Here is a 27,104-nt window from a genome sequence, read left to right as displayed (position 1 = left end):
ATTTGAATCACCAGGTTTGTCTTTAAAAAAAAAAAGTAAATTGTTTAAGGATACATAGCTACATGTTAGTCCAACTGACGAGCGTCTGGAAGCAACTCATTAATAAGAAGGAAACTCAGTGATAAAAGAGTAGAAACTGTTCCTCCTAGTACATAGGACTGCTGATACAGATAGGGCCCAGGAAAACTATTACAAAACTATTTAACACAAAAGAAAGCATCTTAGCACAAGCACAGTATACTCAGACAAAACCCAATCTGCCTGATTACAATCCAGTCACAGGAAAACATCTAAACCATCAAATTGATGGGCAGCACCCACCCCAAGTCTTTGTTATTACAGTGTTCTGATGTAGAACCTCATTCTTTCCTATAATCTTTAGATTCTGAGTTCAAAAGTGAGTTGACCTAGGTAGTTCAAGGTATTCTGCAAACTAAATAAAGGTATTTGTTTAGTTAATCTCAGAGGAAGCTATGTTAAACAAGGAATTTAAAACAGATGGATCTGCCCGAAAACTCTGTCAAAGGTCCTCTGCATTATACGCAAAGAACAGCATCCATGTGGAAGCATGCAACCTTCTCTTAGAAGACGTTCACCCCATTATGAAGATGATTAACCACAGGAATGAAGTTAGCTAAGTTGCCAAAGGACACCTGTAGAATAGTAGCTAAGCAAGAACAAGGACTCTTTATTTTAGGTCAATGAAAAGTTTCCATCTACACGTGGGTCGCTAGTACAGAAGACAGAGTCAGTACCATTTCATGATGTTTTCTGCAGTGCAGTTCAAAAATACAAACAAAACAGTGTGTGCAATACAGTTACTCAGCAGGTGAGAGACAGAAAAAGGAGAAACAAAGAAGGAGAGAAAAAGCTACATGCTTTTACTTTTATTGTTAAGTATTTAGGGTTTGCATCATCTTTGGGACATCTCAGACTCTAAGTAACAACATTTAGAATGTGCAGTATCTAGATGTGCCACTTCCTCCAGGACACAGTTGTTTTCAAAAATTTTTATTCACTGCTTGTAAAGTGACATAATACAATCAATGAACTTAAGACATCTTTATCACATACGCTTTTTGCGGCTTCTGAGATCCACTGTCATAAGGGCTTCCTGTAACCAGCCATCTGGGATGAAAGCAAAAATAAGTCATAGGCAACCTTACCTCCAAGACCATCTCCAGAATCAACCTCATAGAGGCTCTCCCCTTCCATGTTGTCTTTAGGATGCAGCAGAAAGCAAGATCTTCCTCAAGTGATTTGCTCAGGCTCCAGAAGGAAGCTGAATCCACCCACTCTGCAGCCAGCAGGTAATATCTTTCAAAGAAAAACATAAAAACAAAGCCATTGATTCACTTCTGCTATACAACAGAGAGGTCATTTAATTTCTCCCTTTCGCCCCCAACTTTTCAAAATTGTGTGTTAGTTAGTTCCACATCCAATATCTCAGCTCCTTATATCAACACAGTCTTTTCAGTGGGTATCTGAGCTCCTTTTCACATGTAAATTCAACTGCCATTCACAGGACAAACCCTCCACCTCATATAAAGGGATTGCATCAGCCAAAGTGCAGGACTATACCGAGGGGGGAAGCCTCAGCACAGAGCCCTGCTTATTCATATGGCCTGACACAACTAGGCATGGGCAATACGGAGAAATATACTACCCATCTACAGGATCAGCTCTTCTCTGGCACACTGTGGGTAGTGTGAAACCAAATCACATTCAGGTTGCAAACAGCAACACAGACTGAAAGCACACAGATCACGTGGGTTCGCTTTCTTAAGAATACTCTTACAGTCACTTTAAGTCTAGGTAGAGAGAGCATCTCAGTTTAGCAATGACCTTGATTTGCAGATGAGTGTAAAGAAGAAAAGTGTAGAGATGGGTGTGGACAAAAGAACAAACCCACCTCCTGGCTTATTTAAGAGAAAGACAATAAGAGAACAAAATCTCTTTTTCCTGAATTGAGCCTGAATAGCTAGTTGTTCTTCTGTTCCTCTGCTCCAGTGTAGCTAGTTTTTACCACCTCCTTCTCTTTTTGAATACAAGAGAAAGAACTCTCAAGGAATTTTAAAAAGCACTAATGAGTCAGGAAACATCCACGCATCAGTGCCTTGAGAGGCAAAAAAAGACAAAAAGCAATCAGAACAGCATGGAGTTACCAGAGTAGTTTCGCAGCAAGCGGAGAACTGCCATGTATCAGGTACTCATGGTCCCGACAGTAAAGCAAGGATGAGCTCCACCACTCATCCCACCATGTAAGATTTGCAATCTCATTATTTTTAAAACAAAGGAAAACAGAAACTAAAAGCCATCTGAAAAGAGCACAGAGGCTTGTCTCTGCCACAAGTCCACTTGGACAGGCCAAGAACATAAAACACAATGAGAGAATGATGATCAAGCACATGACTGATGTGATACATAAAACATAGTTCAGGTACCATTAATAACTTAGAGCTAATCATGCAGCAACGTATTGACTGTCTCTTTGCCGTTTCAAATGAGCAAATAACAATTAAGTTTTATTTGTAAGTCTGTGGCCTTCTCTTTTGCTTTTCCATGTCATCGGGATTGCATTCAATTTTTCCCATGCCAGTGCATTTTATTGAGAGGGTGGAAAAGGCAAAAAAGTTCTGTATTAACATGAACTGCCCTATATGTTTTGTTCAACTCCCTTCTTCAAGTTTCTATCAACAAGAAAGCAATAAATATTATAAACAAATCTGTATTCAGACATCAAGTAAAAGAAAAATCAATAGTTCAAGTACTATGTCATTTTGTTGATAAAAAGAAGGGCATACCTAGAAGCTTCACACCAGATGACCTCTACTTCTTCAACTTCTTCAAACATCTCTCTCAGCATCTGCATGATTTGTCGATTTTCCGCTGGTTGAGCCAGTGTAGGTGTATGCCATGTAACAGAGCATGCATGGCACTGCAAAACACTGAGCAGACTTTCCATGGAGTGAAAACTGTAGTATAGCCATCTTATACTGCTGATGCCTCTTCTTAAACTCACATCAGTGATTCAAGGTGTTCTTCTAAATCAGCATTCATGTTTTTCAGAAGGTATGCTACTGCAATTTGCAAAAGACTGAAGACTGATAAAGGACCCATGATAACGCCGATTTTTAGTGATGAAGTATCCATTGCAAAAATTTTAGTTTGGGAAAAAAAATCTATACATTTTATTTTAATTTGAAAATACTTACCAAATAAATAACTGGAACACAACAGTTAAAGTATCAGTCTCTGGCTGCATATTCGCACCTGAAATACGTTTGTTCCAAATGCTGATTTAGGATACTCACAAGAACATTAACATTCACAGTTCTTGTTTATAAAAGCAAATGCCATCAAGCAATGAACACTGGATTCCCATGATCAAAAAAAGCTCTACTGTAGATGTCACAGGATTTAGTACTCTTTTTACTGGGTAAATGGGTCAGATAAGCAAATAACCATAATTTGAGAAAGTCAACCACACCCTTTCAAATAAAAGACCTTTTCTTGCAAGTTTCCTTTTGGAAAGGTCTTCTTATTCTGCTCAGATATTCTCATTGCCAGTCCTGGGTTTTATGATGATCACTACAGTCTTCCTGCATGATAATACAGAAACTGTGTTTGTACAAAGTAACTGCTGACTAAAGGACATTGTGCAATGTCTAAGAACAAAACACTGCATTTTTATTCAGGCTTTATGCCTACATATCTGGAGAAAAACAACCTGTGCCCAGCATAAATACCTACTTCTACGTCTGCTTAGACACAGGTGTTACACAACTTAATATGCTCATCCATCCGTAAACAAAAATGTGTGTCCTTATGAAAAAATCCATAGTCTCTCATTTTGCCTTATCGTAATGAACTAAATGAAGTCTGTGTGCCTGTATCAAAACCTGTAAGTGTAGAAAGTAGCAAGTATCGAGACATTCAATGCATAAGAGCTGACTACTAAAATCAGACATCAGTATTCCGAAATACTAGCATTTCAGTGCAAGGTTACTGAGACGTTAAGTGGAACCAAAGTCTTTGCTGCCTTTTAGAAAGGCCTAGTTAGAAAACTACTATTATTTTTCTTATGGATGACTGAGATTAAAAGAAGAGAAACAGAAGAAAACCTGTTTTTAAATCATTTATTATTTTACATCTGTTCCTTCTGAAACAAATTAATTGTTCTTTATTACATGCTTGCTGTCTCTTCCCACTTGGCATCTGTACAAATGTTGCTTTTAACAGCATTTCACTCACAGCTGAACCTTTTTTTTGAGGGGAGGGGCTGGTGGTGGATACAAAACCCCCTATTGTTCTGTTCCCTGGCTATGAAAACTTTTTAATTAACAATTGAAAGCAAAACAATGCAGCAGTATTGAAATCTAGAGCTGCTCAAATGTAATCACAGCAATGGTGTAACCACAGAGGTGGAATGGCTTAGTGCAGAACTGCTTCACACTTGGCTTTGTTGGCTGTGAGCTTACCCCCTCTTCTAGGGAGAGAACAACCTGAAATGTTTAAAGTTAGCCTTATCACAAAGGAAAAATTCCACAGCAGAGAAGCAGTGAAGAATGAGGTATGACTAAAGCTGTTTTAAAACAGATAGGATGCACTAATGAGTTTGATACTTTTTAAATTACAGAGCATTTGAAACCTACAGTACCAGGACTCCTTTGGTCCCATAGTTTCATTTTTTGGCAGCCTTTGCTTCTTGCTCATTCCAATCCTCTCCTTTGCTAACATCATACAGTAGGTCCCATTTTCCACCATCACACCAGAGAGTCAAGCCACCTGGGACCAAACCGTCATTTGGTGCTGGCATGTGGTCCTTGATGAAAATGCCATCATGAGAAAAAAAAGCAATGAACACGTTTGCTTAAGTTTTGTAATCTGAAGTCTTTGTCAGTTATTGGGGAAGTTGTTTCTGGTGTTGAGGGAACAGCACATGGAAGGAGGCTTGGGAAGAGTCTCCGCAAGACTGGCTGTTCACAACTTCCGCTTGAGTAGAGTTCACAGAACCACCCGTGTCAGAGCAAGGCAGTGAGTGGCAGGAAGATGAAGTCAAGAATGCATAACTAGATACTACTTGCACGATTTAACACACACACACACACACACACACACACCCCCAACCTCAGAGCGGTAACACAAGTCTTACTGCTGTTTTAACACATGGCAAGGAGTTATATTGCTGTCGTGGTTTAACCCTAGTCGACACACAGGACACACAGCCGCTCGCTCGCTCGCTCACTCTCCTCGGTTGGGATTGAGGAAAGAATCAACAAAGTAAAAGTGAGAAAACTCGTGCGTTGAAATAAATACAGTTTAATAAGTAAAGCAAAAGCCACACACATGAGCAAAGCAGAACAAGGAATTCAATTGCTTCTTCTCATCGGCAGGCAGCTGTTCAGCCATCTCTAGGAAGGCAGGGCTCCAACACGAGTAATGGTGACTTGGGAAGACGAATGCCATAACTCCAAACATCCCCCCCTTCCTTCTTCTTCCCCCAACTTTATATACTGAGCACGATGTCACATGGTATGGAATAACCCTTTGGTCAGTTGGGGTCAGCTGTCCCAGCCGTGTATCCCTCCCAACTTCTTGAGCCCACCCAGCCTGCTTGTTCGCAGGGCCATGTGAGGAGCTTGACAGCCTAGCAACAACCAAAACATCAGTATTTTACCAACACTATTTTCATCCCAAATGCAAAATATAGCACTGCTAGTAAGAAAGTCAACTTCATCCCAGCCGAAACTACAATCCCCAAGGAGATGTGCAGAAAAGAGAGTGATAGATAAATTCCTGGTATCAGTTGCCTTCTTCAGACCAGTGCCTGACCCCAAGCACTGTATAGGGGTGCACAGAACCTTCATATGCTATCCATGTACTGTCCATGCAATCCCACAAACTGGTAAGAATATTTGTATTTACACACTCTAAACTTCCAGGGAACTTTACAGGTTTAATTCTCCAATTAAAGTCAGAAAGATCATAGAGTTTGCTAGATTTTGCATCAAGTGCTGAGATAACAAACATGCCAGAATTAAAATGCAAAGAGAAGACCAAAGTCACCACAGTAGCACCGCTTCTCTGCTAACTCAAAGACCCCAGCAGTCTGAAACACATTGTGGATGCACTTTTTCAAACAGCATTTTTCACAACAGATTCCTACATAAGCTGAAACTTCTAGGCTGCAGCTAGACAGACCTTCCCCAGATGTATACTGCTGACTCCTGTCTGAAAATCTCAGAGGGTCCTGTCAGGTAGTTTATATACAAAGTCATTCATCTCCTTTCACCTCCCTCCATTCTTTTCTCTCTTTGGAACACACTGCAGAAGGCACAAAAAGGTAAGACTGCTTTCCTCTTCCTGCTCACCAGCCTTTTCTCTTCTGTTTGTTGGAAAGACCATTTTTTAATGTTTTGCACTGAGTATCACTGGAGAATGGTTCCACGTGAGAGCGTACTGGGCATAACAATTAGGTGACTGCAGAAACTGGCTTTGGAGCTTTTAGGCACACATCTGGTGTCAAGGAGGACATAGAAGTAGAACAACATCATATTTCTAGCACTATAATGTTCTTATACCAACCTCATCACAGGAGCAGAATAAAACTGATTGGTAATTCTTCCAACTAGTTCGCCTGTCTTGGGGCAGGGTGAGGAGGAAAAAAAATAAATCTGAAAATCTGTACTACTGCATCACTACAGAGGAGACTGGTCCCAAGATCTACTTCTGGAAAGGTTCTGTTCCTCAAAGTTTACTGTCAGGTGGAACCTACAATGAACTACCAGTGATACAACTGTCAGCTGTACTAGCTCTGTGCCTCTGCAGGCAGACAACCTCACACAAGGGGTCCTGCTCAACCAGTTATTTTTGCTTTCTCTTCATTTCCCTCATTTGTTATAGGAATTTATTCAAAGTTAATGAATCAGTCAAAGATTCTTCATACATATTTAAGTGCTTTTAAAAAAGAAATCTACATTCTGGAAATGGCTGGAAATCTTGTATTCAGTCAGGCATAACCATGCTTGAGTTAGTCCTGCTGTAATACCCTAACAGGAAGCTTTTCTGACTACCAGACTTGATAATCATAATTCCTTCCTAACAAGGCTTCCAGTGAGATTGTTTTGTTATTCACAGAAATCTGAGTTTAATAGATTCACCTCATTTCATCACAAAGCTGAATTTTTTTTTTTGAGATATCTCTATATGGAAATCTTGAGGAAGTCAAAAGGAAGTTCATTATGGACATGGGCATTTTAAACTGACAAAATTTGCCATTTTTAATACCTCAAAATAAGCTCCAACTCAAGATTTTGCAAAATAAGATCAAGTGCTAACAAAATGGCTTGCTGGGAACAGCTGTGAAAGGAGATCCAACAGATAATTTCCACAACTTCATCCCTCCAAAACATCCATCTGAAGTAGAAAGAAGAATGATTTCTAAGTCCAAGGTACTTCATTTCTGCACATATTTTTTTTTCCTTAACAAAGTTTGTATTTTCAAATAACTGCATACCTGTTTTACCTACCAAACTGTTTTACCTACCAAACTGTTTTACCACTCACCACACACAGCACTTTCCAATTGCTTTCCTTTACATACATATTGTGACCACTGTGAAGAAAGTTATTTCATGCACTAGTGTGCAACAGGATTGGCAATTCAGTTTCTATTTTAGTATAACAGAGTACCACAAAACTTTTGACACACTAGTCTCTTCTTTGTGGGCTAGTGCTATAAGGTGAACTGTGCACTGCAAACCAAGAATTCCCAACAAGCAAACACAATGTTCTCTGTTATCCTAGAAAAATAATTTTGCAATGTGTTTCCTCTGCTAATGTCAGAAACAGTAACTCTGACATGTGCAGGAACAGTAGAGGCAAAGCTAGTGTTTGTAAAGCCACCTGATGATGTTGATTATGACCTGAAAACATACACTACATATTATGGTTTCTGCTCTAGGCATACTAATTCAAAAAACAGAGAGCAGGGGCAGGGTATTATATAAGAAATATTTTCTTTAAAGCAAATATGTCCAAGAAGCCAATTTCTGTAACTTGAAATCTGTTATATAGTCACTAGGAATCTGTGTATTGCAGCAAAGATTCATGAAAGGGTTATACATCTTTGACATTTACACAAATTGATTGCTGTGCACATTGTAGCTCTACTATCATAACCAACACAAAGCACACCTTAAAAAAAAAAAAAAAAAAAGAAAACAAAACCCCATAACCCACAAGGAGCACCTTAAAAATACCCCCAAAACATACCTCCTTGATTTTAGCGAACTTTCCGTTTACAATCTAAATACTCCTTCAGTTTAACAAGACTTATTTCTCACATTAGAGACAAAGCTAACAAAATAGCAGATTTTTCTATTTATAGTAGGACTATTTCCAAAGGAGAGAAACTATATGCCATTTGGAAACCCACATTCTTATTGTAATTAGCAATGACTCTAGGAGCATATAGCAAAACCAAGGAACTAATCAACATATTGATCAAAACATGATTTGCCAAAAACTGTACAGAAAATCTGATTTAAAAAAATAAGGGAGACTAATAACAAGAAAAAGAACAAATGAAATAAAAAAAAACCCCAACCCTTCAGTACTAGCATGTTTTAACTTGGAAGCTTGCAGCATTTGCTTTCCTTAGGTTTTAGCTGGAGGCCTAAATTAAACACGCAAAACATACTTAGAGTATTTTCTCATTTGCTTTAACAGTAATTTTCAAGAAAATGTTGAAAAGCTGAATTTATGCCTAGCTGTAGTTTTTATAACTAACCAAGAGAAATTCAGTTTGTATGCTAGAGCAACTGTGGAAATCAATTCTTAATCTATGACCTTGCTTACCACAGCTTGAAGTCTTCCAATAAATAAATGCCTTGAGCCACAAATAAGAAACATTTGGTGAATCAGAGAGACAAATAACACAAATCTATATGTGTATATATAGCATTAGAAAGGTCATATAAAATACAATATTGGCTCTTTTCTTGCTCTAACATAATAATGTTCGAAAGGCAGGACACAGTAATTGGCAGCATTAATACCCAGGTGGTGAACAGCCACGAGTACCTATTTTCTTTTCAAATTACAATGTTCGTCCCTTTAAAGGACTTCTTGTAGCCTGGCTGTTTTGTTGCTATGGACTAGAAATACATAATTTCTGAAAAATATCTATCTTCTTTGTCCTAGCATATGCTAAGTTTTTCTCTAATGCACATTTAAGCTTCCTTGTGAAATTGCTCAATGTTTCATCACTAAGAACAGGGGAGAAAATGCCAGGGCTCATGTATTAACCTGCACTCAGTCACAACCCCCCTTCTTTGTAAGCCAAATCTCTCAAATCCTCACCCTATATGTTATTACATGTTTCTCACAGAAGTATAAGCTAAAAGAAAAAAATCTTTAGTAACATCTCATTATTAGTATTTTACAATTATAATTCATAGAACATTCCTGTAAATAAACCTGTACCTCTTTAAAAACACATCTTCCATTCTTTGACTGACTGCAGATTTTAAAATCAAAAAGTACAAAATAGCACTAGTTCATCTAATTTCCCTCTTTTAATTGCCTAGTTCCTGTTACGCTGGAATTCAAATGTGACTGTGACTGACGCTCCTTTTTAGATTAGCATGGCATTATTAGTTTGCACAGCAGGTGAACAAAGTAACTGATAGGAAGGTTTCCCTTATTTTAACCCTAAATAAAGGAGATAATCTAATATGAAATGAAAGATTTTGGAGATTCATAATCACCCTTGAATTGGAATTTCACATAGAAACCAAATCAGACAAAAACTTGCTTTCTTTAAATACAATGAAAGTTTTAGTCAAAGTAGATCATTGGGTCCTTTCTCATTTTCACAAGACCCTGTAACATGTTGTGATCAGTTCTCAATTGGTGAAAGTTTTGCCATTAATACAAACAGAACCAAATTGAAATGCCCTTTTCAGTTCTTAATAAATATCACAGCTGCAGCATCCAAATGAACATATTTGAGCTCCTGTGCTATCAGGCACTAACGTCAGATGCCAACACTCCCTGTACAGGACAGAGAAAGACATTGTACCTCCCTGTACAGGACAGAATTTGGAACAATTCTCAGAATACGTGACCAAGCACTCAGCATAATGGTTAACCATGTGTGTACACAGTTTGAAAAGAAATCATACATTTCTCTTATTGTAACATCAACTTCTTTTTTTATACTAGGTGATGCTTTTCACTGAAAGGACACTGATCAGAACAGCAGCTTAATCCATTTTTGTTTTCTTTATTGTGTCCGCAGTAACTGTAAACCAGCTACTGAACAACATTTTTGGTTTACAGTCTGTGGAAGAGGGGTAAGTATAGTAAAAGAACAAGGTTGAAGGAACCAGTGATAGGTCACAGTCCATTTCAACTATTTTCAACTACTTTTAACTTCTTACTTACCGGAAGCCTTTAAATAAGTAGCAAGCCACTTATTTTGGAGCCAGAATCGTCATCTCATTTAGGGAGGGAAGATTAATTAGCAATGAATTATATAGCTCACAAGCATTATGCTTCTTGAGAGCACCCAGTCTGGGACAGCAGTACTGATAAAACCAAAAATGCCATCAGAGGAGAAGCTAGACTTACACTGAAATTACTTGGCTCAGCCCACTTATTTCTACCTATGAGCATAGGCATGCTCAACTAATATCAAAAAACCAACTCGGGAGATTTCTGAACTCTTCTCCAGGGAAGCAATGCCTTTTGTCCTCAATGTATGGCTTTATTCCAGACTAAGGGCAACCTTTGTAGAAATGATGCCAAGTATTTGCTGGTCAGAACTGATGTCTGGAAATAGAGGAGAAACTATGACATTCCAGATGCACGCAGTGTTTCCATACTGAAAAATAAACCGAGCTTGAGCCTACTCCAGAACGGACCAATCTTACCAACAGTTAAAGCAGAGCAGGAGGAAGTCTGATTTCACGCATGCTTTTCCATAGCTCAAGAGCAGGAATTTTAGCTTGGTGATGACCTGTGTTTTACACCTAGCTGCAGAGAAGAACTCGCATTCCAAACTGAAGCCCCTCAGGTAATAGCAGTAATTTACAGGTATAAAAGCATACACAGTTCCCAAATTTCCAAAGATTTTGTGAATGCCATTAACCAGACCTCTCCGCAGACATTTGTGGGAAGGGGCAGGTATTAGCACGGCAGTTGCAGAAGTGGGGGAACCTGCCCAGCAAGCCCTCCCAAGAGGCAGCCACCTGCACCATCTGGAGTCGCCCTCGCTAACTTTGAGACCCTCTCCTCAGCGCTAAGCATCAGTTGACAATGACTCCCTGCCCGACTCCACCTGCTATGGCCTATCTTGCATTTTAAATTAGTTTTCCTGTTACAGTCTTAAACTGATCTAAGTTCTAACCACAGGAGAGTTGCTTGGTGTATTAATTCGGGTTAGAGGAAACTACTTCCTCACCAAAAACCCAAGAAATTTACACTACAATGTGCAGCTGATTATAACCAATGACCCTTACAAAACAATTTATGATTCAATATTTGTGAAACAAAGCAATGTACTCACTGATGGCTTTGTATCAGCATAAATGACTAATTACTTCAATCAGGAAGCTCAACAGATAACGAACTTGATTTATTATAAATACAGGGGCTTGCCCTCTTATAAAAATGACTTGCTCTGCAGTTCAGGACACATTGATTTATGGCAGTACTTGTAATTCTCTTATTTTTTATTTTAACATTTAATAATAGGTGAAAAATCAATTAAAAGTAAACCAGAGCAAGACACGTTCCCAATATAATTGTATTCAATTCCACAGTAATACTCATACATTATCTATATCCTAATATTTCATTAATAGTAAAGATACAAAACTATTTTGGAAAACATGCAGAGAGTAAAAGATTAATTTGGCCAAGGTTACAGAAAGAATGAATATTCTTGACTTTCTCAGACATGACTATTCATTATTTAGTGATACCTGACATCTGTTGCTGAGACCAGCTAAATGCAATTCGAATCCAGTTTCTCTCTCTCTAACAGTCATAAAAAAATCTCTGAAGATAGATTATGAATCAATTATGGCATAGCATCCCATCAGAGAGAGAGACTGAATCTGCCTGGAGTCTGGTAGTGGACAAGTAAGTATCTTAACACCTTTGCTGCAAAGCCACTTTGGAAAGTACTTTACTGTCTCCTGACCCCCAGTCCTTTACCTCACGTAAGGGCTGTTTATGCACAGATAGGGCACTTATTATGGCATGTCAGGTCCCCATGACAGGGCTTGTAGATTTACTGCACTACATTCAAACTACACAATATAGTTACTAATTTTTACAGTACATATCTTTTAAATAACAAAAAAAACATCCACGTCTGATCTACTTACACTAATACTAAATTGTTTAGGACACTTTCATCCACCTGAAGTCCTCTAAGTCTGTCCAAACAAGACAACTGCCATGGATTCCCTCTTTCTGCATATTTATGCTGCAGATTTTTGAGGAACGCCCAGGTGCACTTCTATATATTTTGCTGCATGGGTGAAGGGAGAAACAGCATGCCAGAGATCAGAAGAGACTTTTTTCATAGTTCACTGGTAACCAGCACTATTGTCTAGGTTATCTTAAGTTTTTGGGGTAAGCGCCGGAGCTCCATGGTGTCCAAGGAGACTGTCACACAACTGCGTGAGTATGAGTACAGTTGCTCAGTCAGTTATTATAGTGGTAATGATTATTGTTGCATTGGTACGTGCAGAGAACAGTGATTAAGGGCAACGTAAGAATATTTTCAACATGAAGAATGTTTTCATAGACAGGAAGATTTGCTTGATCTAACTTCAACTCTGAGCTCAGCTAAAACAAACTGTATTCCTCAGGGCACTGCAACAAACGGATTATCATCAAATAAAGACACTTGGCAGCCAGGTTCATATTACAGCTGCTTCTTGTGCTGACCAGCACAGTCATTGTGACCCCATGTTCCCCCTGTTTTAATATATCCTCACATTGTCTCTTGTTTCATACTTAACACCAACATTCCTCCGGGCAGAAACCACCTCCTTCTCATGTGTTTACAGAAACATCTGCGCCTAGTGACTCTTAGCGTTTAAATAACAAGAAAGATATAAATCTGATTATGATTTATAGCAGAGAGTTGAACAACAGAATTAAATTTCTGCATTACCAAAATCAATGGAAATGTTTCTTCTTGAGGCTAGGGTTTTTCCTATTGCATCGTCATGGTTGGTACCTTGTTGGTAGAAATCTTTTTTCACATAAAAAACTTTTTTTTTTTAGTCACCCATCAATTCTTATACCTTGCAGTTATTAGCACAGCCACATAAAACGGCAGTATGAGTCATATTTTCAACAGCACTTTTGTTAAATAATCTCATTCTATCAAGCATTTCTTCCAAGCCCAGTGGCGCACAGAGGAAGCCCCACAATTTGGATTACTACAATTCAGAAGATATCCATCAAAAGATTACTAAAAGACATCTGCTTTGGTCTGTGAGGGGCACACATGGGACCGACTTCTGCTATATTCTGTAACCACTCACTGATGCCCAGACGCCAAACCCAACTTCTGCATAGCTGCAGAAAACCAGCATGCTACTATAGTAATTAGAAAAAAGATCAGAAAGTATGGGATATCTACCAACATAATACAGGATTTTATGACTTTTAATCAGACTCAGATAGTTCTGATAGCCTGTGAGAAATTTGGGAGATCTTTACAAGTCTTTAAAATCTGATGTCATGCTACCACTCATGGATGTCTGAAACTACATACATAATTCTTAAGGACTGCTGATTAAGATTGTTTATTTTCTTTGCTGGTGATTCAGATGACTGGTTTCATACTTAAATCCTTTTCAAATAAAGGTGCCCTCATTCTATGAAGTGAACCATCTGGAGTTCTGCTTTTTTTTAATCCACAGTATTAGAGGTCAGGCAGATGCAAGTGTTCAGGGGAGGATTTGGAACAAGCTAAAAAATAATGAGAAATATAAATTCAAACAGAATCTGACATAAAAACAGGAAATCTCATCCACAAAATGAAATTCCACTATTTTACACAAAAAGAAACTGTCAATTACTAAATATACATTCATTGGTTATATCTGGGTTATATACAGAACTATTATGGCAGTGAGAGCAGAACTCCAGATGGTTCTCCAGAACAGAACAGCATTTACTGGCATCATGAAAATTAATCCAACCTGCAAAACTCTTTTAACTGAGTTTGTGTTTCAGAAGGAATATTTGTTTTGAACAGAAATTTTACATTATAGCTTATATTTTAAAAGGTACCTCTGTTGTTTCAGAGAAGCATTAAGACGGGAATCTCCCTCTTCCAGGCATTTATTTTGTAACAATCATTTAATTTCATATGTTGTTATGTTTGACAACTGTCATGGGGAGCTAAACACTTTCCTCTGCAGCTACTGTGATTACTGAGAAAAATTATAGGTCCGGTTCTGCTGAGCTCAGCAAGGAGGAAAGGCTGCCCAATATCTTTACTGGTGCAGTCACTCCTAGAGGCTATTCTGACTTGCACTTGCTGGCAAAAGTCCCTAAAGGACCATCTGCCAGCAAGAACAGTGGGGGGGTGGAAAAAAAAATAATCGTTCATGTGCACACTCACATAGTGCCAATTTCTTCCCAATTCTCAAAAATTTCAAATAGCAGAAGCTACCATGAGCAAGATTTAGGACTTTAGTACGCCAACTTTACCTGCTGGGGAGTCCTCAGTATAGAAGCACTTCACCAGAAGAGACAGAGAGCCTCCATAAAAAGGGGAGAAGAAGAAAATTGAACAGATAAAAGTATTTATCTTTTATATTCAGAATGTTATGGTTAAGGTCACAGAGCCATGGTCAATGTTACCAAGCACTGCAGGTTAACTATACTGAAAAGGTATGTCTACAAAAGGTTTATTGGGAGGGTGGGGAGAAGTGTCGAATATACACAACAGCTGCGTGCACACTAAGGTCATATCTTCAAAACTGCTGCTACAGGTCTATTTATTTAACTTATTACTATAGCAACCCATAACAATCCTAAAGCATTCAAAATAGGAGATGCATGCCAGAGTAGCCTAAGTTTCTGTAACAGAACATGCTGTTTCCATCAATCAGTTTTGAAAGATGCAGATTAGAGAGAAAGCATTTAAAATTAAATGCAAGGCCTTATTCTGATTTCAGGAAAGAAAGAAAATAATCCAAAAAACATATATTGCAAATACATAGATATATGTCTTTTACATATATATATATATATACACACACACGTATCGCAAAGTTAGAGCTTCGTTGGCTAAGCCTTTCCTGTTATGTGTACCCATTCCCACCTTCACAATTTTATTTTTCTGTAAAATGCACTCTTGAAGGCATCAGCTTGTATAGAAGGGCAACAGCTGTTCTGTTCTGGGTCAAAGCAGATGCAGTACATTCCACCAGAGTTGTCTCTATATGATGCTTTCTCAAGAATACTCATAAAGCTTTTCTTTTTTTTTTTTCCTTCTTCCTTTGCTATTTCTACTGAAAACATGGCTGTGCATGCTCCTGGCATGATTAGGATTTTCTTCCTCTATGGTACTGGCCGAGGTGGTTTAGGTGATCCTAAATGACTACGCTCTACAGTTTTACAGAAAATCTCACAATTCTAGGGTCTCAGTATTTATTTATTCTGTTAGCTTTTAATTTGCTGCATACTAAACTAGAAAAAAACTCTACTGAAAATTTAGATCCCATTAACCTCAATACTCTTGAGCCGTTAGGTCTCACTAGTCTTCCTAGGAATAAAACAACAAAATCGAAAACACTTTACATGGGGTTTTGTGGCTGATCTGAGAGTTTGACTTCTATGAAAACTCAACTCATTTGTGAGTTAGGTTTTTATGGAATGCAGAGGATGACAGGTACCTGTATTGTATTTGTGATGATGATAATCAGATGGCATTCCCATAAGGCCCCTGAAAGAAGATTTACGTTCTGTATCACCTTTTCATTTTTTGTGTGCGTATCTCATCTTGTGCTTGCAGTATTTTGTCTGTTAAACTGTTTTCAATGTCTGAGTTCAAATAATTTGCTACAAGATTAAAGGTGACACCCTCAAAAGCAATTTCAATAGGCCTCAATTTCCTAGGTGCTCAAAAGAAAATAATTAAATGGTTGAAATTTCTGTTGTGGGATTTGGTGGACTGTTTCCTTGTTTGCTCCTTGCTCAGAAACTGCAACAAATACATATTTCCTTATTGTCTGCATTACAGGAGTATCCAAAGTCTCAGGCAGGGTTGGGTTTCTGTGTGCAAACAGAAAAATGCATTTCCTGCCTTGTAGGAGTTCACAGCATCGGCAATGAGCCTGCAATAAGTTGCATGTGTGCCAACGCTTGAACCTTTACAGATGCCATAGTAACGCTGCAGACTACTAGGAACTCAATAAATGCATAAACGACCATTTTTCATATACATTGTTACACAGCCATTGATTGCTAATGATACCCTGGTCACTAATGAACTTGACTAGACTAAAACTGCTAATCTAGAGATGAATGGAGGGTAAAAACTTGTCCTTCATGAAACTGGAGAGACAGGTGACAAATTCCTTCTTAGTAAACAGTAATGTGTTAAGAACCTATGATAACTACCTGGTCAATCTATGAAATCAGTTGCACAGCCTGATATCTGAGCAATGAGTTTTCATTTTCGACAGCTTTGGTACTTCAGTCTCCTTTTTACATACAGCCACCAGTGACATAAAGTTTTGATTAGAAGGAATTTCCTTCTGCTACATCTCAGTCAGTCATTTTTAGAAGTTCAGTGCTGACACATGAAATATTTCTAAGTGCATCAAATAAGCACTTCCTTTTGAACAATCTAACATTTCACAGTTCCTTCCAGATCATCACACCGCGCCTGACGTATTCCACCCTGGCTCCAAACCTGCTACGGAAAGGCTTTTCAAGAGATACCTCCAGCCAACTGGGAATAAGCTACGTCCCTTCTGGATCACCTACATATAAATACAGATCTGTTTTATCTTCACAGATAGAAAGACTTAAAAGAGAAACAAAAAACATTTTAGCATGGGGGTTTCCCAACTGCGACCAAGCACATTCCACACATTATTCAGTGCAAACCTAAATACACTTGCCTATTCTTTGTTTGCAACTTCTGCCTCCAACACTTGACCCAAAATTCTGGGTATGTCCCTTAAACCCTGCTGTTATCTAGTGGTCGGTGAGAAAAATGAGTTTGTGAATTGAGCCTGAAGCCTCAAACCAACAACCCTGTAATTCAGGAAAGAGATTTATATACCCTCTCCGAGGACTGGTGTAACTTTCCTCTACCCCCAGTCCTCGGATATACCAGTGAGGCTACACAATTGCTAGGATATAACTGGAGGTAAAGAAAAGGTGATAAAACTAAAGCTGGTAAGATAGGGATCTATAACTATGAACCTAATGCTGAAGCCTTTTCTCATGTGACTAGTCATAGTGGAATCAACGGAATTACTCGTACAAGTTAGAACTCCAGCATCAAGGCTATAAGGATTATGCTGCTCTGAGTAAGACATTATTTTACAAGTACGCTCACCATTATTCAATGTAAATATGCAGAAAAATCAGACTCTGTATTAATCAGAATTCACAGAAAGCATACGCAGAGACAGAAAGGTGAGTATGGCATGAAAAAATACAGTATGACGAAAATGGTCTCTGACCATTCTTTTGTGTTTGTACTGACAGTGATTTAACTGTATTTTTGTATTTGAATTTAAAATAAAGCCTATTATAAAAAAGGTTTAATTGTGATAAGGTATATAATTATCTTGAAAGGTATGTCACATAGACATAAAAAACAAACTCTGGACCTCTAGACAAACTCTAGACAAACTCTGGACCTCTCTATGGCTTGGCCAGTGACAGTAAGAGGTGAGCGATCTGACTGCAGTCAGAAGAGCTGAAAAATCAAATCCATGTGATTTATTGTCACCACAAACATTAAGTAAGGTGACTTATTAGCAAACATGCCTAATATTATACTACCTAATGCCATGTATTGTCATGACATGGATCCTTAAACTGTTCTTCACTTAAAATGAATTTATGGATCAGTCCCAAATTACTTCCCAACAGGAGTCTATCACTCATTTTAATTATGAGCCAAATTCTGTATCTCCTGCTACCCTGACAAAAAAGAAGTCTGGAACTGTTTTAGCTGTATATGGAATGAATACTATTCTGATTCATATCCTTTAAAGTAACGACAGCAAGAAATGCCTTCAGGAATTCTATTCTGGTTAGGAAAAGTAACTCTTCTTATTCTAGATCTTGTGGAAACAGTCAGGAATAATGCTAAATCTATACAATTACTGAATTGGGCTACGTTGTCGTGTTATCATACCTGTTTACAAACAGCCATAGATACAGAGTTAAACAGACTTATGGGCCTCAACTACAAATGACAATCAAGCCGTTGCAAATCCTTCACACAGCGTCTGAAGCTACAAAAGTAATTCACCATGACCTAACAGCCTTGTTAAGCCTTTGTTTCCATTTTCTTAATTGTATTTCTATATTTAAGAGATGTGAATTTGGTTGAAAACAGAATACTTCTCACTGTATTTGAAGTATGTCATACTTAAATAAATCCAGGTATGTATATGAGAATTCATTTGCCAAACTTGTGAGTACTCATTATTTTTGTTCTGAAAACTGGCATCAGTCATATTAATCCCTCTCACATAATTTATCACACATCATCTGGTTCAGATGACAACTATCTATTGTCACCACAATACATACCCAATACTTTCATAATGTAGAATGTTGCATGTCTAACTGTAGATAGGCAGATTTCATTAATTGTAAAATAATCTAAAAAAGAACATTAGTTTACCAGCTTAATTGGTGTTAATATCTAAATTACATAGTAATTATGAAAAGAGAAAATGTTAAGATATGGCTTTACAACAGAAACCTAATAGTTCATTTAGATACTGGAAACCAACATTCACTTTCTTATCAATTTTTGGTGCATTTCAAAGCATGCCTCCTGATCTAGTGCTCTAAAGCTCCTCTTGCACACATGGCTGCCACCAGTAGCTGCTTTTCTGTATCACATTTACAACCAGACTGCATTCCGTTATTCGCATGCTACTTTGTAGACGTGTACATAAAGCATTGACAAAGTCTCTGAAAACAAAACAGTGCAAAAAGAAAAGAAAATGCAAAGGTGCCATCCAACCACAACGAAATACCAAAATGTGACAGCAGTCAAGCAGAATAATGCAACCTCAACGAATCCAGCCCACGCCGCTTTACGATACATAAAGTGATTATCTGTTAAAGACTGGTGGTTCATTCAAGACAAGGGGGCAGCCTCCGTCCAACAGCCTGTCCTGTAAGAACCACTGCCTGGCAGCTGTAACTGCATGGACAGAGACTCTTCCACCCACTCACCTCCAGAAGTGACCTCTTCAGAACTGGGCTGAGGAACATTGGCAGGACAATGTGGGGAAGCTTGCATTGCTGCCGCCCTTGCTATACCTGTCCTGTGGAGAAATAGAGGACTTAATTTCCAGGGCTGTCAGTCAGCACCTTCCACACTACAAGTGAAGGAAAAAGAAATGAATTTGACAGTGCCTGCTTCAAGCGAGTACATTTTGGGGTGTGGTGAAGAACCCCCATTTTCTACTGAAGTATTTGGGTTACTTTCATATCTTCTGTGGAGCTCCATTTGTTTGCCCGGCCAGCAAGCTGGATTCTTTGGTTCATGAGTTGATGATGCTCTTGCCAATTACCTATTACCTAGCTGAGATATGGCCATTGAGAATCAACTTAACTAGACAGCCTAAATAAAATAAATAAAGAAATCATGTTTAAATTAATCTCTCAACTCTGACACAAACAAGTACTTGCCATTGGGTAATTCTCTCCCTTCTACCTCCCTTTCGAAATGGCAAGTTTCTTAGTCTGCTCTTTATATATTTCCTTTATAGAAACCATTACTATATGAATTACCTAGCAGAGAAGCAGTTTGTTTACTTCTCCTGTCCCATCCATTCCATAGAGGCATTTTATTTTACTTCCACATTATCTAAATAGGGTTACCAAAAGAATTGATCCTAACAAAGGCAACTTTTAAAGGAAAAAAGGAAACTTTCCACTATGCTTATGGTTTCCAGCAAGGTCAATGGTTTCAGCCACCAGTTTTTACTGTGACGCATACAAATGGTTTGTATATACCAAAGTGCACTCCATTAGAGAGACAGAGACAAAAAATCTCTGTTTGAAATATGTGAATAAATCATTCTTTTGAGTGTGGTGATGAATGCAATGTTTTACAAATTCAAAAGCAATTCTTCTAAAGCCTTACTAAAACAAGTGTGTTTGCTTCCAAGAGTGATCTCTGTGTATATTTCAGGAGTATCATGATGGTTTTTGTTGGAGGAAATGTCAAGTTTAGACACAGAGAATTGGAAGCTAATGACCAACCATTTTACTCTGGCAGGAGTGTGCCCTGAATACTGATGTTCACAGGCAGGAACAATTTCCAATAATTAATTGGAAACATATCAGCCTTCATTGCATTTGCTTAACTTTGGTCAACAGCAACGTTAATCTTGCAAGTGAATTGAGAGACAAGACAAAGCCTATACATGTGAGGTTTATATATAATTCAGAACTGCTGAAAAGCATGGAAAGCAAGCCAAGAAAATGATGATTATAAAAATATGGCAGAGGAACTCTATTAGGGGAAAAAAAAACCACAAACAACAAACCCAGCTTTTATCATACCAATTACTTCAGCTCAATCTTTCAGCTAGGTGTATGCTGAAGAGTAAACGTAGGGATAAATCAAATTGTTCACTTCTTGTTTGGGCAAAACAGACTTATGCATCACTCCCTTCCTAAACAAAGATGCCAGACAAAGTATTTTCTTAATTTTTATTTCTATGTGTTTATTTGCCACTGTGTACTGCTTTTCTCTTCACAAAGTTCCCAGTTTACAACATACTAACCACTTCAAAGCAACAAAACAGTTTGTCTCTCTGAATATCTACTACCTTGGACTATGATTATGGCTGTCCATGGGCAATGATTATAAACAGACTTTGGCCAAGATATTTGGATGAGGCATCTCCAAGAGAAATAATAACAATTGGTCACATATATAATACCACATTTAATAAACCCAGTATTTAAATATAAATTAAGATACAGAAGGTTGGCTCAAAGAAATAGGACAATGATTAATTCTGTCCTGAGCACTACAGATAGATGTTCAGTTCACTTTCTAAGACAGTGATTATTCTAAGCACTAACAGGAATTTTAGTAAATCTGCTCTTTTTCCTTATGTGACAAATGCTAGAAAGTATCAGAAAGAACAAAAATCATCATGGAACCCTGATGACCTTAGGTTTTACATACTGCCTAAACCCCTCTCACAGTCATAAAAAGCTGCCCCAAAAATATCATGATACCTAGATAATCTATCTGTTACAGTAACAATGCACAATCATCACTGATACTTTTCTCTCCAGACAGAGAAAAGAACTCAAACAACTTGAAATGTTTGGGGATAGCTTCTAATAATCCTTGGAAAGACTGGCATTAGTGGAAACAGGTTTCACCCCAAACCACAACTGTTAATGTGTTTACCCTCCCTCAAATGCAAACTGGTTAAAGCTAAAACTGGGCGGGGGGAAGCTACAACTGAAAGCAGGAGCTAAAACAGTCACAGTGGGGATTTTTGTTTGTTTGCTTTAGTAAGCTACAAAAACATAAAATGCCAAGCATTTCACACATTTAGGGTGACCTACATTTGTTTCAAAAACAAGCCTTAAATTTTCAAAAACAAGCACCTTATGCATTAAATGCTTCGAAGAGCGTTTCCTTTGCTTACATCCTCCTGATTTTCTCCGAAGTTAACTATTGTTCTTAAACCTCCCCTACAATCTATGTTGACCTATGGATCCCAAGCACTTCAAAAGGCACTTTAACCATATGGGATGTTTCTATAAGGTAGAATCACTTTCACTGTCTGGGAGAGTAGTTCATGGAATAAAAAAGAAAACAATTTTGCCACAGGAGAAAGAGGTATGTTCCGGAGATTAGGAAGTTCTTCCATGAAAGAAAGCACATGCTATTTTTAGGATGACCTCACATCCTGCCACCATATCCAGCCTAGAATATCCCCTCTTCTTCCTTGTTTACATATTGGGCAGAATCTATTGTATTCATAAGGACTGTAATATAGTTTCTGGACTTAGTTCTCAGAACCACCAGAAATTTTCCTGCGAGTCCTATGGAAATCACTGATTTTTTTACAGATCATTTTCCATTTGGTAAATGAAGAAAACCTACTTTTCAGTCTCCATGACTGGAAAAAAAGAAACAGTGAGAAGTCCATTGTGTGGAACTTTAGATGAATGAATCCACGCATCTATGGCTGCAGCAGTGGATTCCTCATCTCCATTCTTCACCCAGTGACAACTTTCAGGTGGTGGTTGAACAAACCTTTCCCGTCTCCTGCATGTGTGCGAGGACAGTACCAGCATGGACTGTGGTCACACCTGGGTCTCCTCAGCCAACATATAGCTGGTGGAAAAAAAAAAATGAGCCTGACAATTTGTACCTACAGCCGAATCGTGTTGGTCATCACTGCTAGGCAGCCCATACTTACATTCCAGCATCCAGAAATGATGTTGCTAGTACCTGAACTTTCATGGATAGTCTCTAAAGAAAAAGGAATAATTTCAATATACTATATGCTATGGTAAGAACCTGTGAATTTTTTTTTTTTTTTTTTTTTTTTTTTTTTTTTTACACAAGCTAAAAAGAATATTGATTTCTTTCAAGTCCACTGCACTCTAAATGCAATTTCCACTGTTGCTATTTGAGGTATTAGATAAAAATGCCATCTTTCTCACTAAGAAAAGAATCAATGAGTCTTTCATGAAGCAGAAATGTCTAAGGCTCTTTGGCATATTTCAAACAATCTTTTCAGCTGGCAGTAGCCAAAGAACTTACATTGATTCATGAACAAACACATGGAAAATTCACTTTGGTGCCATCCCAGCTTAGTATATATTCACCATGCACTGTGGACTGCAAGACACTGCCAATCTAAAAATATCCATAGTGATATAACTAACAATACAAACTCAGTGCTTCACATCTCCGTTACAAACTAAAGGAAGTCAAGAAATGGCTATAAATAACACAAAAAAAAGCCATCTCTGAGGATCTAGATGGACCCTGAGAAACTTCAGGAGGCTCAACAAGGAGAAGTGCAAAATTCTGCACTTGGGGCAGAAAAGGTCCATGCATTTGGCTGAAAAGCAACTGGCAACATAGCAGCCTGGCTGGAAAGGTCCTGGGGTCATCCTGGATGCTAGGCTGAATATGAGCCAACAGTGGGCTCATATCAGCAAACCATCAGGAATAATGTGGCCAGCAGAAAGAGGGAAATCACTGTCTACTCATCATTGATGAGTGTACACTTCAACCACTGTCCAGTTTCCAATTCCCCCTAGCTGAAGTGGAAAAACTGGACAAAATCCAGCAAAGTCTTAAGCACCTACCGAGTTGGTCAGGTGCTTAGGACATTTGCATAGACTGAGGGAGCTGGAGTAATTTAGTCTGGAGAAAAGAAGGCTGAGGGTAGACCTTATCGCTCTCTACAACTACCTGAAAGGAGGCTGTAGCGAGGTGGGTGTCAGTCTGTTCTCCCAAGCAACAAGTGATAGGATGAGAGGAAACAGCCTCAAGTTGCACCAGGGGAGGTTTAGATTGGGTATTAGGAAAAATTCCTTCACTGAAAGGGTTATCAACCATTGGAACAGGCTGTCCAGGATAGTGCTTGAGTCACCAGTCCTGGAGGTATTTAAAAGACATGTAGATGGGGTGGTTAGGGACATGGTTTAGTAGGATTTAGCACTGTTAGGTTTATGGTTGGACTTGATGATCTTAAAGATCGTTTCCAACCTAAATGATTCTATGATTGTGACTATTTCTGCATTTAGCACACAATTTTTAGTCTCAACGATGCAACTGTGTCAAAGCTTCAGCCATAGGCTACTCCTTGACAGTGTGTTAATCTCTGAGGCGATGCCACAACCAAAGCACTCTGGAATGCTCTTAACAGTAATCACCAACTACAGGGAGACTCCTCAGCAGTTTAAGATTAAGTATTTACCTAAATGTTTTGCATATATCTCAAAAAAACTCATTGTGTCATTATGATGCTACCACAATATGAACTTCTTGGAAGCTGTAAAACCATAATTTAGGGAGACAATATGAACCTAACAAATAAATACACACCCAAAAGCACACGAATGGGCAGGTCAAGGGAAAGAATTATTGTTTTGTGAAGACATGTATATTTTTTATAGTTCTGGTAGAGATAGCCCTGAAAAATATCTGTAACAAAGAATTTTATTTAAGGGCTGAAACTATGTTACTGACATTCACGAAATATCCTGTAATTTTTTTCAGAGAGATTTAATTATACCTTTCGTTCTACTCATCCATTGAAAGATCTTCTGGTTAGCATTAATTTGAATTCTATTGCAACATAAATTAATACAACTTAGACACACTTATCAGCCCTTTAAATAACAAACTGATAATGTGTCCAGGCAGTGTATTCTTGAAAAGAAGAAAAAAGACATACAATTAAAACCTGAACTACAATTATTTTGCATTTCAGAAAGTTAAAAAGTAGCCTGAAGCAAGATTACCTCAAGGAGAAAATCTGGACAGTAGCTTTGCTTCAAGCAAAGACATAAGATTATTTAAAAGAAAACAATGTGCAGCAAGGATAGATCATACAGGAGGAGTAGGTAAAAAGGTCAAAGAAAAAGAAATGGGCTTGTACCCATTCGTTATTATAAATTTGAATATATTAAGCTCCTAAGGACGCTTGCAAAGATAGTATTAGGCCCACAGTATTCAACAGAATAACTTAAATTATACCCTAAATTTAACAAATTATATTATGCAGGAGAATTTCCAAGTAGATTTCCTAACCCATTATGCAAAGAAACAAAATAATAACTCTAAATGCTTATAGTAGCTATGGAAAAACTGTTCTTTTGGCTAAAGAATAAGTTCTTGATAGGCTAAACATTCAGTTTGCTGGTGAACAGGAATGCAGTAAACCCTAAGAAAATTAACTACCACCTTTAACAAAACCACATTATTTCAGCTCCTGGGACTTTTTTCTTGTGAAACTGCAGAATGTACTTACGTTTCCTGACAGTGTGTAGAAAAATCTAAGCTTTGTAGAATCTAAGATTTCTGAATATAGTGAAGTTAGGCCAAATTTCCACCTTTATCTTTTTTTGTCCCAAAGAACAAAACCAGTAATGGAATTAAAACTCTGAAGATTCAGCGCACTGAGATTCCCAGAAAGGTTTTTTGTAAATTATTACTTCATCCATTCTTGCAGTAAGTTAGATAAACTCTTCAAAAAAAACTCTCGCAGTATCAGGGATTATACACTACATCACTACAACGTATATATTGTAGTACTGAAGACAAAAGTAACTAACGTTACTGTACAAAGTCATTAGAAAAAAATAGGTGTAGAGATTAAAATCAGGACTGTCAAAGCACAAACAAAATATGGGGTTTGTGTATACAGACATACATTTTCATGGACGTAGAATACAGCTATGCAAAGCCATGCACCCTGATCCAATCCCACTGGAGCCAGCGGCAGGTTCTGAATAGACTTCATTGGATACTAAATCACAATTACATAAAGGCTGTAACAACCTATGGGGATTTTAAAGAAGAAATTGTTGCTGTTTGATGGAAATGTGGATCTTAGTGTCCTAACAAAAATAAGTAGTGCATTCCAGTTTTTTAAAAACCTACCAGAGTGGAAAAAAATAAAACTGAATTTAAAAAAAAAATCTTCATACAACTGCCATTATTTCCAGTCACTTCCAGTTCTATAATAGAGTGATAAACTTAAAAAAGGAAACACCAGTAGCTTTTCCCTTATGATAATAAGGTAAAATCCTGACCCTACTCTTCAGACAAGTGTGTTGACACTAACCTATTTACCTAGCACTTTACCCAGGAAACCTGCCAGCCCTCCTTACAAAGTCAGAAATTCCTACTCAGTAGAACGGTGTAGAAGCAGTGACTTGAAATTTCAAAATAACCCTCCCCTTGCACCTACGGTCATATACAGATTAACCAATCACTCCAAGACCAAAATGGTTTTGAGTGACATCTGTGTCCTTTTATGACAGTAAAAGAATGGTACCGGGTGGCAATCCCTGGTCTTGCACTCACAAAATTCAATGGATATAAGTACAAAGAGCAGAACAAACTTGTCAGAGAGTGACAAATGAATTATGGTTCTGGCTGGATTTCCGTTTTTTTTCAGTAAAGATTTCTGGAGCTTGAAGAGTAGCAAGTACTGCAGATAAAAGCCAAGTACCACTACAATCAAGTCAAGCAGCAAATGGAAAGAGAACAACTGCAGTCAAGGAAGGAATGACTGTATTTCTGTCTCCTTATTTCTCTCCCCAGCACTGCTTGGATCTACATATTCCTGACTTCTCCAAAGTCTGAGCAGGGAGTATTACTTCCAGAAAGAGACATGTTGAGAATTTAAAGCTCTGGGGCCCTGCTTGAACAGAGATGGAACAGTTACCTTCTGGCAGGAATTAAAGGTGTACGGAAATTTCACAAAAGGAATGAAAAGATGGTCTGGAAAGTGGCCAAAAGGAGATTAAAGGAACTTTAGCAGCATGAAGACACATACCAGGAGCACATGAAAGAGGACTTCAAGGCAGACCATTAGGTTTAAGAAAGTATCTGTTGGCTGGGTAGCAAGCTATGTGAACCAGGGGAAAATGTAAATTATTCTTGTGAAATATTTAGTCCCATACTCCCTTGTATAATTTCCAGTCTTGACCAGATCTCAGACACCTAGAAGAACAGATGTATTTTAGATTCAGACCAAATTTTTGAACTCTAAGAACTGATCAGCATATCCTTCATCCTCTTCTTCAAGTGTGGTATGTTACTGGATCTGAGATTCAGATTCCGG

General features: G+C 38.1%; 1 protein-coding gene across 10 annotated transcripts in view; it reads right to left on the bottom strand.

Moving 5' to 3' along the window:
- Positions 1-27,104, bottom strand: part of PPP2R2C (protein phosphatase 2 regulatory subunit Bgamma) — a 198,409-nt gene that overhangs the window by 100,126 nt on the left and 71,179 nt on the right. For 2 of the 10 annotated variants that reach the window (XM_063335825.1, XM_063335835.1), the window contains one exon: positions 19,486-19,572. The exons of 4 other annotated variants lie outside the window; for them this stretch is intronic. In XM_063335825.1, the coding sequence (XP_063191895.1) occupies positions 19,486-19,572 (87 nt within the window). Of the gene's footprint in view, positions 1-1,166; positions 1,318-2,804; positions 2,925-19,485; positions 19,578-27,104 lie in introns of those variants that run through there. 4 more of the 10 variants (XM_063335830.1, XM_063335832.1, XM_063335831.1 and 1 more) reach the window with 3 other exon arrangements.

Source organism: Chroicocephalus ridibundus, chromosome 5 (genome assembly GCF_963924245.1).
Source record: "Chroicocephalus ridibundus chromosome 5, bChrRid1.1, whole genome shotgun sequence".
NCBI lineage: Eukaryota > Metazoa > Chordata > Aves > Charadriiformes > Laridae > Chroicocephalus > Chroicocephalus ridibundus.
Note: the sequence above shows the minus strand (reverse complement) of the source record. Positions and strands in the feature narration are given on the sequence as shown.